This window comes from Phyllostomus hastatus, unplaced genomic scaffold, assembly GCF_019186645.2.
Source record: "Phyllostomus hastatus isolate PE091 unplaced genomic scaffold, TTU_PhHast_1.1 phas_scaffold_317, whole genome shotgun sequence".
NCBI lineage: Eukaryota > Metazoa > Chordata > Mammalia > Chiroptera > Phyllostomidae > Phyllostomus > Phyllostomus hastatus.
Genome location: NW_025334023.1, coordinates 6,701,713 through 6,717,383, shown reverse-complemented (window position 1 = coordinate 6,717,383; position 15,671 = coordinate 6,701,713). Strand labels below are relative to the sequence as shown.

Here is a 15,671-nt window from a genome sequence, read left to right as displayed (position 1 = left end):
CTTTTTTGTTTTTTAATTCGTCTGTTCTTTCGACAAATATTTGTTGAAAGCTCATGCTGTGCCAGGCCTCAGGCCTGCTACCAGGGAACCAAGATGAATAAATGTTCGAGCTGCCCTCAGGTGGGCTTCCAGTCTAGAGAGAAGACACGTGCACAGGTGAGACAGGGCAGAGGTAGGGTGGGAAGGGGAGGTGTCTAGGGAAAGAACTAAGATGTTCAGTCCTGGCCAGTGTGGCTCAGTTGGTTGGAGTGTCACCCTGTAAACCAAAAGGTTGTGGATTCAATTCCTGGTCAGGGTATATGCCTGGGTTGCAGATTCAGTGCCCCGTCAGGGCACATGCAAAGAGCAACCAGTCAATATTTCTCTCTCTCATATCAATGTTCCTCTCTCTCTCTCTCCCTCCCTTCTCCCCCTCCCCTCTCTCTAAAATCAGTAAACATATATCCTTGGCTGAGGATTTTAAAAAGTGAGGGGGAGAGCTAAGGTGTTCTTGGGCCTAGCTTGGTTCATCTCCAAGGACTTACATGGTACAGTCAGGAACACCATAGGCTTGGAATTGTAGAAGAGTCAGGGATTTTCACCTGTTTTCAAGAGGACACCTAGACTACAAATGTAAATAGCTTTTAAATGGGTTTTGAAGGTCTTACTGATGGTAAGACCATGCTAGGTGGCCAGAGAAAGGGCTTACTATCCAAGGTTCAAGGCTGATACTAGAAAAGCAAATATTTTGCTCATCAAGAAGGTGCTCCTCTGCTATTTGACTAGGAATTGTGCTGATACAGGATGTCTTAGGTCCTCATTATTCAGTCGTGTACATAACATACATTGAACTTTTTACATATACTTCCTCATCCTGTAGGGGGCTGTTATTGCTCTCCCCATTTTGGGGGTGAAGAAGTATGTCTCAGAGAGATTAAGTAATTATCTCAGAACTCCACAGGGACCCAAAGAAATTGGGGGGTCAGAATCTGAACAAAAACGTACCCAATGGATTGTGTGCCCCATGGTACTTCAGAAGAGCCCACCCAGGCCCTGACCCTCCAGCATTTAGTGAGAAAGCTCTGATGTTAATCACATGAACGTCAACTAGCATTTATCCAATGCTCACTTGTACTGGGTATGGTGCATGAACCAGAATTCTCATCTGATCTGACTCCATGTGAACAAGTGTGCAAGTCTGATACACTTGCCTCTCTGCCTCATTTCCTTTCTTACAAGAATGCGCGTGCACAATTGATGACATCCTGACCATGTGCCAAGCACTAGGCTAGAAGCTGCACTTCCATTCATGTGACCTCATTTAATGGATTGAGGTTCGATCTCCCTGCCATGCTACAATGTAAACCCCTGAGGTCAGGAAAGAATACATTTGTCAGAGTCACCACTGGATCCCCAGTGCCCCCTGTAGTGAGCGCTCATGAAATTACACAACTGAGAGCAATTCCTACAACTCTACAGTGGCTGGTGTCATCTACTGTTTACGTGTAAGGAGACTTGAGACCTAGAGAGGAGCCAGGACCCAAATTTCACGAAGTACCATTCACGTTACATGAAGGGCATGTGAGCTGTCAAAGCATGTTCTTTAGCCTCATACTGTTTGGTTTTCATTCTCCACTCTGGGAAGTTCCATCTGCTTTAATGTCAGAGCAGAAGTGAGAAGGAAAAATAAAGGAATTCCTTTTACTTTAAGAACAAAAAATATTGAGGTATACGTGTGTGTATGTGTGTGTGTGTAAACAATATAGTGCCTGTAGCTTGAGGACAAATAATAAAGTAGCATCTCAAGCTTCTGCGGTGAGCCAGTGGGTCTCTTCCACTCAGATGGAGGAGAACCTGGACCCTGACAGGTTGTCTGACCATCAGTCAGCACCCCATAAACATCAAGGTCACCCTGTTCAGGCCCCTTCCACTAACTAAAGTGTAAGAGCTCACACCCAGCTTGTAAAGGGCTGATGGAGGGGCACCTGGCCACCAGGCAACAGGAGCTCCAGGCCAGGAGAGCACGTCTAGTGTAAACTAACTGGCCAGGAAATGGAGTGTTTGGATGGACAGCGCAGCGGACTCCAGATGAGAATAGTGAGACTGAGTGTCTGGGAAACTCTGCGAAGAGGATCTCATTTCACTTCACATCTACCCAGGGTCTGACTTGGGTATCACAGGGTCACAAAAGGGTGGAGGTGGGTTGGGGGTGGGGTGGGGGTGGGGTGTGCTTAAAGAACTGGAACTTCAGAAGTTCCCCTCAAAGGGAAGGCTGCCCCTTTACCTGACTTCCCTTATCTAGAAATTGTCTGCCTTGCAGCATTGCTCTGAGGATTGTCAAAATGAGGAAGAAGCACCAGGTGACTACATGACCTTGTGGAATCCCCTTATGCTGCGTGGGTCTCAGTAGCCCCGCCTGAAGGAGACATAATAGCCAGGTGTTTCACAGGATTGCTATGAGTTAAATGAGAAATGGTACATGGAGAGTTATAAGTGTTAACTATTAAGCCAAATACAGCTTTCTCACACATTACCTCATTTCATCTAACACCAGCCCTGTAAGATTGGTGAAGTGGGAATTATTCCCATTTTATAGAAATGAAAAGCAGGGCTCAGTGAATTTCATAACTTGCAGGTTACCCAGCCAATAAGTGGTAAAGCCAAGGGTAGACCTCAAATCCATCTGGCCCTAAGATTCATGGTTTTTATTCATTGCACATAAGGAAAAAGGTGCAGAAGTGTGCAGCAGCTGTGGATTATTTGGACAGTCTTTGGAACACCAGTATCAGTTTGTGCTTTGTCTGGACTGTGAGCTCCTGGAGGGTGGAGAACATATCTTATTGACCTCTGGATTCCTAGCCCCAGGCACAGTCTCTGGCACATAGTGGACATACATGAGATATTATTGGAAGAATAAGTGAATCAGTATGAATTTATTGATACCTACTGCATATCAGGAACTCAGTACTCTCTGAAGTGTGTGTGATCATCATCCCCATTTTACAGAGGAAGAAAATGGAGCTCAGGGCCATTGAAGAGGTTGCCCAAAGTCAAATAATTGCCAGAACTGACATTCAGAGCACATCTGATTCTAAGTCGTGCTCTTTCATCCCACTGCTTCCAGGACGCTGAACTGCCTGCTGGCTAAGACCTGAGGTCAGACAGTCAAGCTGTGGGGAGAGCCTGCCTCTTCTGCTCTCTGCCCCCATGACCTCTGCCTGCCCTGCTGGCTGAATCACCAAGGCTTGGGCCCCAGCAGCCTGTCCCTCCCATGGCTCACACCTTGGTGCCACCATAAAGTACCACCTGGAAACAGTGCTGAGTACACCCAAATAAGAGCTAAGCTAATCTTCCCTCCCAGTCTCTCAGGAAAGGTCTAGCCCTGAGTGCAGGCTCAGCCTCCAAAGTCGCCGGGGGTCACTGCCCTGTGCAGCGCTGTGCAGAGGGGTTGGAAACTTCGGAAACAGGACTTGGGGAGGCCTGGGGCCTGGAGATTGTCATTGTGTTCTGTGTGCAAAGGTGGTAAAGAAGTTTGAAGAGCAGACTTGGAAAGCCCCATTCCAGGAGGGCAGCTGTCTGGAGAGACACTGTTCCACAGTCCCACCCTCACTTGGGAAGTTTCCACAACCACAACTCACTAGAGAGAACCAGGCAAATAGCCCTGCACTGATTTTCAGCCAGGCTGCTCAGGGGATCTGTGAACTGTTGTACATTCTCAGGTACCTACATAGCCCCAGGCACTCGCAGATTCTCCCATTATCCAATAAACTTTAATTAAGGGTCTGTTGTGTGCCAAGTTCTGTGCTGGGTCTTAGGCGTAAAGTGGATCAGAAGAATTTGACCCAGCCTCCAGTGTCCCTATTGTGAAAGTGAGACAGATACAGAAACAGCAAATCACTGTACCGTGTAGTAGGGGGAGAATAACCGCAGGACGAATCACAGGAGACTCCAGAGAAGGAGGGACACTTGAGCTGAGCCTGGGCATAGACGATGCTCTGTCACATGGAAGTACTCATATCAGACCCCCACAGGCTTGGAGCCAGGAGATGCCATCAGGTTCCCCCTGCAGTGGATGAGGAAACTGATACCCAAAGAGGGAAAGTGACCTTCCCAAGGTCATGTGGCAGACTAGTGGCTGAGCAGGCACAGAACTCACAAACCTGGTCCTTGGACTCCTGGTCTAGAACTCATTGTCCCAAGAAACATTTCTTGAGTGGGTGAGCTTTGTCGTACCCTTTCGGTCATCTGTTTCGCCGAGTGCTCATCGCAGGTCCGATGGCCAGCACAGGTGCGGTGAGGCCGCATCATTACTGCCTACCCACAACACATCAGAGAAGTCAGAGAACCTGGCTCTAGGTCAGGGCTCCATGAACCCATGGTACAGCGGCCTCCCTCCCTCTGGGTAGCTAAGAAATCCGGTGTGTTACTGCACGCAGCACCTCCCCTTCAGGTAGTGTGCTTGGCGAACTGTCTGGCATGGAAAGACACCACAGACTTTTTTTTTAATTCTTGAACATTTTAGCCATTGCCTTGTAGATTCATAACAAATGTCTGAGCCTCCAAGATCTAACTTTGTTTTCTTTCCTTTTTCAAAAGTAGCTAGACTATTAGTAGCTTAGAAGGGAGTAGTAATGGGCAAATGCAATTTGACACAGATGCCAATTACGTTAGCTTGAAAGGAATTAGAGGTATTGGGATTTTCACTGGAAGATGGCTGGGCTGCGAGGCCCAGAACCGAGTCAGGATCTCCATCAGAGCCCTGGCAGAGAGTGTCGGTGGCTGTGGTTGCTCAACCCATTTCCTAAAAAGCAGTTATGTTTGGAGCCTTCACAACCTCTGTCTGAGTACCCTCGAAGCTGCATTGACCCCAAGCCTGTGGAGCTTCTGAATCAGGTCATGTGTGTGTGTGTGAAAGGCCAGGCACTTCCACCCTGGCTGTGGAGTGTGCCAGCCCCTCCACCACCGTCTCTGTGCTTGGGATCAGAAAGGCCATTTGGGTGGTGCTTGAAGCTGCAGTGATGAAGCACAGAGCAGGACAGAATGTGAACCCAGCAAAAGCACCAAACAACCACCTGGAGTACATGCGGAGGTGCAGGGGCCAGCCTGTCTTTGACCCCACATCAACTAGAGTCAAGGCTGGGACGAAATGCAGGCCCAGAACCCTTCACACACCCCCGCCAGACCCACAAACACTTCTCTCGGCGATCGGGGCTCATCCTCACTTTGTTTTCACACATAACTGGTTTTTAATTAAATTTGACTTTTCCTCACATCTGTTCAGCAGGACGGTCCCCTCTGCAAGTGGCAAGCACAGAAGAGGGGACAGGCTGGCAATAGGGAAAAACAAACAGAGCAGAGCCCTTCAATCCATCCTATTTTGGTGAAGAATGGGCCCAGGCAGGCTTCCGCCCAGAGAATTGTTCTTGTCCGAGGGTCGTTGTCCTCCGAGATTAGCTTCCCAAGCCCCTGGAACCCTGACTGCTCACAGGAGCCAAGGAAGGTAGCCAAGTGTGACCCTTGTTCCAACAACAACTTGCTCAATACTTGTGTTTTCTCTCTCCCCCCTCTCCTATCCCTCCTGGCCCTCTCCCCCACCCACCCCCTCCCCACAGAGATCTGTGCCGCCGACTGCGGTGGCCACGGCGTGTGCGTGGGGGGCACCTGCCGCTGCGAGGATGGCTGGATGGGGACGGCCTGTGACCAGCGGGCCTGCCACCCGCGCTGCGCCGAGCATGGGACCTGCCACGACGGCAAGTGTGAATGCAGCCCCGGCTGGAACGGCGAGCACTGCACCATCGGTATGGCGGGCCAGGCCCGGGGTGCCTTCTCCGGCCTGCATGGTGCCTTTGTCGGCCGTGTACTCCAGGGCCAGGGCAGGGGCTCCGCCGCATGCGGGAACGGGGCCAAAAGTCCTTTCATCTGGTGACATTATGGTTGGCATTTCCTAGACATCAACTGGACTTAAACTCATAACTGAGCACTCTTAACCTCTCCTCCCCAGTCTGCATTTCCCAGAGCCCAGCGAGCAGGTTAGCATGCCTTGCCATCTAGCCTTCCCAGGCCAAATGCAGTATAGCTCTGTGTTAAGGAGCTGGGGTTCGAGAATGAGCCAGTGGAGTCTCCCCTAGCAGCAGTGGGCAGGTCCTAATGCCTCTCCAAGCCTCAGTTTCTGCACCTATAAAGTGGGGATAATAATGCATATAAAGAGCTTACAACAGGCTGGCACACAGTAGAGTGCCCAATAAATACAGCCATTATTATCAGATTTGTAATCTGGTTGGGAGGAGTTGGGCTTAGTCTGAGTCCTCCATACCCACTGGCCTCCTAGGTCTGAGCTCCCAAAGAAGGCTGAAATCCTGGGGAAAGCTTCCCACAGGCCACATCTGCATCCCATTAGGCCTAGGACCCCTCCCTCCCCTGTCCACAGCTTCCGTCCTGTCTGCGTTTGTCTCCTTTCTCCTCTCTTGGGGGCTCCGCGGCACCACCGCCCCCGCTAAAGCAGCACTGTTGGCAGCTTTCAAAACAAGCTGATCACTCCATTCCCTTCTTTCTGCCTTTCCTGCTGGTTTTGTTGATTTTAAACACAGCCAGACATTTTGCTTGGTTTATTATCTGGAATGAACACTCCCCGAAAGCTCTTTATTGAATCAACTGGTTTGTGTATGTGTGTTTTAACTTCTTCCCCTTCCATGTTTTTTAAAAGAAGGATCTGTGATCAGATGGTGAGCACATGGCTTTAGAAGGCAGGATTCTGGATGCCTCTCCAGCTCTGAAAATCACCTCCTGAGTCTTATTGCAACTGGGAGACAAGCCCCAAAGCCTTGAGGGGTACAAAGGGATTTTGAGCAAATAGAGCTGCCTCTTATCTCATTTTTTAAGGCTTCATTCCTTTTGTTTTGTAGCCTGAAATAAGTTTGTATTAACCATGCCTGCCCTCACAACATCGCTCTGTTTCTAATCGGCTGTAGAATACCTTGTGCTTGTTACTATTCGTAATAACGGCCTCTGATTTTCAAATATTTACAATGTGCCAAGTACTGTGCTCAAGGCTTTAACTGCACTATTACATACTTCTAACAATCACCCTGTGAAGGTAAACATATTCTTTCCTTTTCAGGGACCTGAGGCTGAAGGCCACCTAAATTTTAAGAAGTGTAGCAGGTATCGGAGGCTGTTTTCTGAGCCATGGGCAGGGGCTGCTGTCCAGCTGCCTGCTCTGCAGTCCTTGTGGGACAGAGCCCGGGGTTTCTACAGAGGCATCCAGCTCGTACCCTCCCCGGAGGCTGTGTCTTGCTGTTACGGGAGTGTTCAGAGCTCCGGGCCTCATGTGCCAGCCCACATTCTTAAAAGCCTCTCAGAGCCAGTGGCAGCCCGCCCTGCTTTTCCATGGCTGAATGTGCTGCGTGTCTTACTGTGTGGCTCCCAGGAGCATTCTCTCTGTCAGCGGCATCTTGCCTTATGCTTGTCCTGAACCCCCCTTGAGAGAAGTGGCCCAGGTGCCCAACGGGCCTTCTTCTTTCAGCTCTGCTTTCTCTTTTCTGGGTGACTGAGGACAGGCTGACCTTTCAGCCTCTCCAGCCCACAAGGGGTCCCATCCCCAGCAAAACCAAAAGCAGAGCCCAGAGAGAGTACATTCTGTTATTCCATCTTGTTACAGAGACCTGAGTTCTCCTTACCAAGTTCCACAAAGTTGACAGACGTCAGACTTTTGTAAGATAAAAGCATCTCATTTGAGTCCCGTGACATGAGGGATTTAGTGCTCTTCTCCCTCAGGGCAGCCACAGGGGTCTCGTGGCAGGGCTGCGGGCAGGCCGTGCCACGTGCAGCGTCCCGGGGGTGCTCAGCAGCGTGGCCTGAAGAACACCCCTTTTGTTCTGATGCCAAGCAGTCAAGCCACCCCGCCACTCCTCCCCTGCTCACCCGGTTGTCACTCTTGAAGAGCAGATTCCTCCTCGGATGGCAGATGCGTCTTCCCCTCCAGATAAGAAATACATCAAGGTAAATGTGCACGATTCAAGAGGGAGGCTGACAGTCATAAATACCAGAAAAATGTCACAGGACATTGAAGAAGTAATGGACTAGTCATAGTGGCTCAGATGAAAGGACGCTGGCTGGGAACTTGATTACCTTTCACTGTGTGGTGAGCATTTCTTTGTCCTTGTCTGATCTCCCCGCATGGCAACGTGCTCTGGTGGGTCTCTGCCTATGGACGGCTGCATCTCCGCCAAGAAACCTGACACCCAGTGCTGAGGGACACTTCAGTAACCTTAGGGACAGAAGGGCAGTGGTGGGCCGTGCAAAGGAGGGAAACAATGGAGTGCCTTCTTTTTCATTTTGGAATGGAAATGAGTCAAGGAGAAACCCCCTTTTAAACTTAAACATGGATGGTAACAAGAAACACTTTTTATATTTCCAGGAACTTTGCTCCCTGTGAGGATCCTTTAGGAAAAGGAAAAAAAAAATGCTGATGCCAAAATTTAGAAATTCAAAGTGTTACATTTTCTCTTGTTACCAGATTGTTAGGCAGTGGGTCGTTACAGTGCTGCTAGCCCACAGGCTGTGGCACAGTCACGTCCCGCACCAGAGAACGGGCCGGCACCCACAACGCAGATGCGTGTCCACCACACAGACCCCGAGATCTCACGCAGTGGAAGCGGAAGAGAGGGGGGCCTGTTTATTCACACACTACTGTCCGTCCTAAACAGGAAAGGGCTGCTTGAGTACTTCTAGCAGCTGGCATCAAAGACTAAGACGAGTCTGCACTCCTTGTGTTCAAGTCCGCAGCATATAAGGGCCTTTTTACCCCAGTGACGTTCCCCAGAGCAGATTACTAAAGTAGGAGCTAAATTTCCCCTTTGTAGGATTTGGTCCATATTTTCTTTGGGGAAGCTACTTGCCTTTCTTCAAAAGAGGTTGGTTTTCAGAATAAAAGGGAATTTGACAGCGACATCGTCTTTAACAGGCAGCAGTTTCTTTCTTTTCTATTCTTGTCTTTCTTTTTTTTGTTGTTACAAAGCAATAATATTTCACATTGAATTCTAATTCCTTATGCTCAAAATTATCTACCTTTTTGCATCTTCAAGAAAGGTCAGATCGCGTGGTCAGAGGGGGCCTCTGTCTCTCCCTCGGTGGACCGCGGAGGGGGTGGCCAGAGGAGGCCTGCTGGTGCCCGTGGACCCGCGCACCCAATGGCCTGAATCCGAATTACGTGCTCCTAAAATACCACACACATAAAAAGGGATTTTTCATCTTTGCTCTCACTCGTCACTAATACTCCCACTTGCACATATCAGCAATTTTCAGCCTTTATCATCTCCTGCACACACAAACTAATTACTAAAATTCTGCGACACATCAGAAAAAAAAATATTTTTTTGCTGATCTGACCAAAAAAAGGTATAATTTTGATTTATTCACACAGGACTGCTATTGTTGTATTGGCTGTTGTCATTTTTTTATTTGCCCATCTAAGGAAAAAGAGGTCAGTGCCCCTGACTAAACAGTCAGGTACTGCATGTTTTACAAATTCTTGTGGCACATTGGTTGAAAATCACTGGCATATATGAAACCCAGTTTTCCTAATCCAGAAGTTAAGGTAAAATGGATTGATTTGGAACTGTTTCGTAAGTATATGGTCAACACAGAGCCAGCAAAAGCATTATTTTTGGATGTCTTTTCCAGGAATTTTATGGCTCTCTTAAGTCTTGGGCTTGACATCCAGTTTCTTTAGAGAAAGCTAAATTTAAGAAGGTGTTAAATTTAAGAAGGTGTTCAATTTTTTTCCTATTTCTTTGAAAACACTACTGACATTTTGGATCACTTCTATGATAGTTATTTTATTCACTTTGGTGCCCCTTGTCCATAAAGTCTCAAAACACATGTGGGAAATGCCAGCTTCTGATTACATTTGTCAAATTCCAACCTTGACCCCAAAGTTGTGATTATTCAAGATGCCAGATATACAGAATTATTTAGTAGGCTTCAGGAGAGCTATCCAATCATATAAATCTTGGTTCTTAAACAAATCCTCCTCTGGGAGTAAAGATCAAAATAATACTCTGGTGATGCAGTTGCCGGAGTGAGCAAAACCAGATGAAGAGAAACGATAAAGACCACAAAATCCTCTGGAGCTCTGTGTTCACTTCTGAATGGTAGCTCTCAGCATGGGGCTTTTTTGGGAGGGTGGTATTTTTTGCAAATTAGTCTTCAAGAGAGAACTCATGAGGCACTCACAAGGCATCGGCTCCTGTGTGACAGCCCTGTGTTTATCCCTCCTCCAAAGCATTCTCACAACAGGACCTATGGCCTGACAAGGAGGAAGAGGAAGAGGAAGAGGAGAGGGACCTACCCCAGCTTATCAGAGCAGGATGCTGGTTAGTCGCCAGTTCTGGCAAGCATTAGCCCTCACGAAGTAGGGGTGGGAAACTGCAGGAAAGTTAGCATGTCTTGTGAGTCCCTTTCAGGATGGGTGTCATTGGTCACATGCTCACTGACCACCCAAAGAGAGAAGAGTGTTAATGTATCCAAGATCTTAACAAGAACGTGTCTTTGATGGTTCTTCATTCATCTGAAAGAGATTTAGACAACTATAACCACCCCAGGCATCACCTGCTATAATGGTCCTTGTTTAATCTGGCCAAACGTGTTCCAATGATACTCCTGTCAGAGTCAGCGGATGCTCCCTTGGAATCAGAATGAAAAGCCCCTTGCCGTGTTCTCCATAGCCTTCCACTGGGGGCCCCTGAAGCTTCTTGGGATTACCCTAAGGGAAGCTTTTGTTGGTACAGGCAAGTCAAGGAAAGAAGTTTTCCTGTTGGCAGTTAGAGAGATGCTGACGAGATCTAAGACGTCACAGGGCAGCCCCGTGGCCAAGGCTCAGTGTCTGTGTGATGAACAGCTGTGTGCCACCACTGTCCCCAGCTTTGGGCAAAGTGACAGGAATGCAGGGGCACAAGAAACATCTGTGCAATGTTGAAAGAATCAGTATGGCCCAGCAGGAAAAATGATTCTTCTGCCATTGTCTTCATCCTGAGGTTCTGAGGAGAAAGGCAAAGGGATTTTGTGAAGTCCTGAACCCACCATTCATAATGCAAACTTATGGACATTATGCCATCTTTTCTTAAAGTTAATACTTTAAAATCACTATGAATTTTTAAGTGACCACACTCAAGGGCATATGTGCCAAGATTTTCAAACAGCGAAAGCAATACTAGTGTGGACTTCTGCGTGTGCCTCTTATAAATAAATAGCATTGGACTTGAAAGACCCAGTTATCACCTCCATGCTCAATAGCCAGAGACAAGGAAGCTCCATTCCTTCCCAGGAAACTTTTGGACTTAGCATTGACTGGCTGTTGCCAGCTTTCAGACTCACATTGTGAGTTGAGGTCACTGTGTAAAAGTGACTCATAATTTGTGAAGTCAGAATTTGAAGTTTTGAACGTCCTCTCTTGTCTCCCGAAATCCACGACGTTGATTGCAACTGGAGTCTACCGCAGGTGACCCTACTGGCTGCTACTGCTGCCTGAGTCTGGAGAAATTAGTAAGCATTTTTAAAGGTATTAAAAATGTATTTACATTTAATAGAGATCTTTATTACTAAAAAAATTTTCAAAAATAAAATGGCATTAGAAAAGAGAGAGCTCTCTGAAGTCAGCCCCTGGGCTTGGGGAGATTACCCAATAGAGTGGATGTAGTCTGTATGCACCACCAGAGCCATGATATCACCATTAAGTTTGCAGACAATCAAAGTGTTTCCAGCTGGAGAACTCTCTCAGAGTGGATGCTGCATGGTGGTATGGCCATTCGGATCATGATGGTATCTCGTTCAGCCTAGTCACCCTTCCCAACCCCGTGAAAGAAATCTAAGCTCACTTCATCTCTTCTGCAGCTGGGCTGGGCTCAGAGTTTTCATGAGAATATGTGATTATGACCCTCCACAAAACTAAGAACAACTGAGCCAGAGATCCAGTGTGTTATTATTGCTCTCTGGTGGCGTGTCCTGGGAGGTGACATCTAAGAAAGTTTAGATCACTTTGCAAAATGAGATGATGAGCTTGACTAAGACAAAAGTGACAGATGAACCAAGAATTGAGAAAGCCTCCACTTTAGCCAGAGGTGTTTCCTGGGCTGTTTTACACGCATGCTGGCCCTATTTTTCACTGTTTGGTATTCCACAGCTTTGTTTATTCACTCCTGCTTAATAAGCCACTCTCCATCATTTTCCCTGTTATAGCCTATTATCTCACAGACTCCACAGCATCTATAAGAATGAAGGAGAAGCATGCAGCCCCATCTCCTCTTCCCAATTTTCCACTTGGCTGTGCAGCCTCCAGGAGCATGTTTCATCTTGAAACCCAGACCACATGGATACCCAAACTGAGAACAGAGCCTCCCATCTACCAATCTTTTGAGGCAAATATATATTGATGAAAGGCAATAGTACCTATCCTATCCGGAGGAGAGTAAGAATGTCCTTACAGATAGAACCCTCAGGCTTCCAGATAAGGCCCCACCATTGCAGTCCAGTCCCAACTATGGACATTTGACTCAGGTATGAAATCAATGAGCTAAGGATGGGGGCCAGTCTGGCAAAAAGCATCAGGTCCTTTAGGAAACAGCCATGCACCTGCCTTTGAGGGAGCACGCGTGGAGGAATCATACAGGGTGGGGGAGCTCCTCAAATGATTAGACGGCAGCGGAGGTGGAGGAGGTGCAATGGTGTTAACTGGTTTATGCTGGGAATGAAGAGGTCTGCCCTGCTTTCTTTCTTTCAGAGCAACATTTGACCCCCACCCTCACAAGTAAGGAAAACTTTAGGTTGCCAAATAATTCAGTGCTTGAATGCAACCCCTCCAATAGGAAGCAAAGCATGCATCATTCTGTATTTTGAGTTAATAAACATTAAGAAGGGGTCAGATTTTCTTTTTCTTATTTTTCTCAGTGACATCCATTGACCAGCACCTCACAGTCTCTGTAAGATACACAAAGGAGAGATGCCTCTTTCTTAGAACACCAGGCATTCTGTGTTCAAGTCTGTGTGGACACACATGTCAATGGAACATTCAAAAATGGCCAACAGAAAATCCAGTGGTATATTTGACCAAAGACTCAACCCACTTCCCTAGTGCACATCAAAGATGATTTCCATATTGCATAGTTGTAAGTGCCCAGACGGTGCACTTGCTGTTGTACCACTGCTTACCCAGAAGGGAAGTTGGATGCAGCTCTGGGAAGACAAAGGGCAAGGTCTAGTCTGCCATAGAGCTGAACAAACCCGACAGAACAGGAGTGTGGCCACTTCTGCAGCTTCCCATCCTCCTTAGTCTCCCATTTTCCTTATCCATTTGTCCTCTCATTTATATGATCATACTTGAGTTGCAGTTCCTTTTGGCCCTTTCTGGAGAATGTGCTTGCTCTCCCTCCTCCTCTCTCATGTTATCCTGTCCCAAAATATGGGGTGTACCCCCACACTGTAACCCTGGCACCTGGCATGGTTATGTGGCAGGCAGTGTTGCACTTATTGATCCTACCTTAAATGTCCTGTCTTTTATTTCCCAAGCTCACTATCTGGATAGGGTAGTTAAAGGTATGGTCTTCCTTCCTCTATTTTCCTGTTGTCATTGTGTGTGTGTTTGTGTATAAGCATAAAGAAGAATTGCGTATATAAAAAATGTATATACACCCCATAAGCATGGTGTCTAGATGCTGCCACATCCCCAGCTTTGTCACAACATCCAGTGCCCAGAGGGTGGGGTTTTGGTCACAAGGTGATTGATATACCTGGAGTGTCCTTCTTCCCCCCAAAGTGCTCAGTCTGTTTGTGACATTACCATTGCGCTGTTGTCCTTCCCTCCCCATACACACATACACTCCTCATCATTTATGACCCATCTCATGTCACCCTGCCCATCCCTTATGGCCCCTGGTTCATTAGAATTTAGATGGTGGGAACCAGGGTAGGTGGCCTGAAAGAAGAGGAGGCTCCAGAACAAGCTAAGAAGTCTGAAGAGCTGCGTCCTAATGGAGCACTGCTAGTACTAGATACTGTTCCAGGCTCTGGAGAAAGGGGGGAAACAGACCCCTGACCTCAGGGAGTAGATGGTCTTTTGTTTTATTTTGTTTTAAAAGACACCAAGCTCCCTAAGGAGAAATACCATGCCCTCGTCATCTTTTTATCCTTAAGTCCTAACACAGCACGTGGCACAAAATATGAGCTCAGTGGTTAAGGACTTGGGCACTGGAGTCAGACTGCCTGAGTTGAATCCCAAGTCCAACACTTAATGAACTGGGTGACCTTAGACAAGTTACTTAACTACCTTTTACTTCAGAGTCTTTAGAAAACAGGCTTATAATAGGACCCACTTCATGGGGTGGGCGTGAGGATTAAGTGAAATAATGAATGTAAAGCAAGCAGCACGTGGGCAGGAATGACACTCAACAGATGTCAGCTCTGCTCTTTTATCACTGTGCTTATCAACCCTTAGAGAAGGACTTGTTAGTCAGACTAATTTTTGAAATTGTAAAGAAAAGGCCAAATTAGCTTTTAATATGAGAGAGCAGCTTCTGTTTAAAAACTTGTGGAAAGAGTTTGGGGGAAATGTAAATTACTAAATGCTTTCAACCAGGGCATCTCCTCCAAATACAGCAAAGATGTTACTAGGACCCACCAGGTAGATGACTAGCAAAGTTCCTCACATTTTAGATGTCGGTCCTCAACTGAGAATAAAATCATTCCAGCAAGAGGGAGTACTACCCATGAGTCTATTTAGGAATTTCACAAATAATCATTAGAGGAATCATCAGAATAGATTCAATTTAATAGTGTTACCATCTGTTTGGTGGATTTTTCCTGCTTTGTGAAATACTTCACATTCATGAGTCAGTGAATCATAAGTTGCTCTAAAAGACCAATGTTTCTTGGCAAAATCTGGGTCTGCACCAAGCCCCCATCTGGCTGACTTTCTGGTATAATGGGTAATCCTAATGAAAGAATTCAGAGATCTATATAAATGCAAGCTCAGGACTTGTCAAAATACAGTGCTTCTCAGTGCGAAGACAAGCCAGCTTCTATTCTGTGCTTTCCAATTGCACTGATACAGACCCAAGAAACAGAATTCACTCAACAAGTACATTAAACTCCTTCTAAATGCCAGGAAATGTGAATAGCACACAACAGAAATAGTCCCTTCACTAGGGTTGCCCACAGTCTAGCACAGAAGACACTAATAAAAATTCCAATAAAGAGGGTTATGGTAGGGCAAGTCTGGGGTCCACTTAGCAAGGAGATCCGCCAAATTCAGGCAAGACCTTATAGACCAAGATTGTGAGCTTTTATGTAAGTGAATGAGAAAGCCAGTGAAGGTTTTTTAAAAAAGGACAATGACTTGATGACACTTGTGATTTAGAAGGGTTTCGATCTGCCCAAATGTTGGAAAAGAGTCGGGAGGGAACATGTGGGGACAAGGAGGCCAGTGGGACTGTTATTTTTTTATCTAGGTAGGAGATGATAGTGACCTTGTCTAGAGAAAAGTACCAGAGGACCAGAAAGAGAACCATAAAGAAACAGGACATTTTGATGTGTAATAGGTGGGTGTATTGCATAGCCTTAACTAAAAAATAAATAAATACATACATAAATAAATAAGGATTCTAAAAGTCTTCTAGTCATACCTGATGCTAGCTAGCTTCAAG

The 15,671-nt window shown here is 46.8% G+C and overlaps 1 protein-coding gene across 2 annotated transcripts in view; it reads left to right on the top strand.

Annotated features, from left to right (window-relative positions):
* TENM4 (teneurin transmembrane protein 4) overlaps positions 1 to 15,671 on the top strand; it is a 737,235-nt gene that overhangs the window by 609,873 nt on the left and 111,691 nt on the right. For both annotated transcript variants that reach the window (XM_045817894.1, XM_045817893.1), the window contains one exon: positions 5,592 to 5,777. In XM_045817894.1, the coding sequence (XP_045673850.1) occupies positions 5,592 to 5,777 (186 nt within the window). The remainder of the gene's footprint in view (positions 1 to 5,591; positions 5,778 to 15,671) is intronic.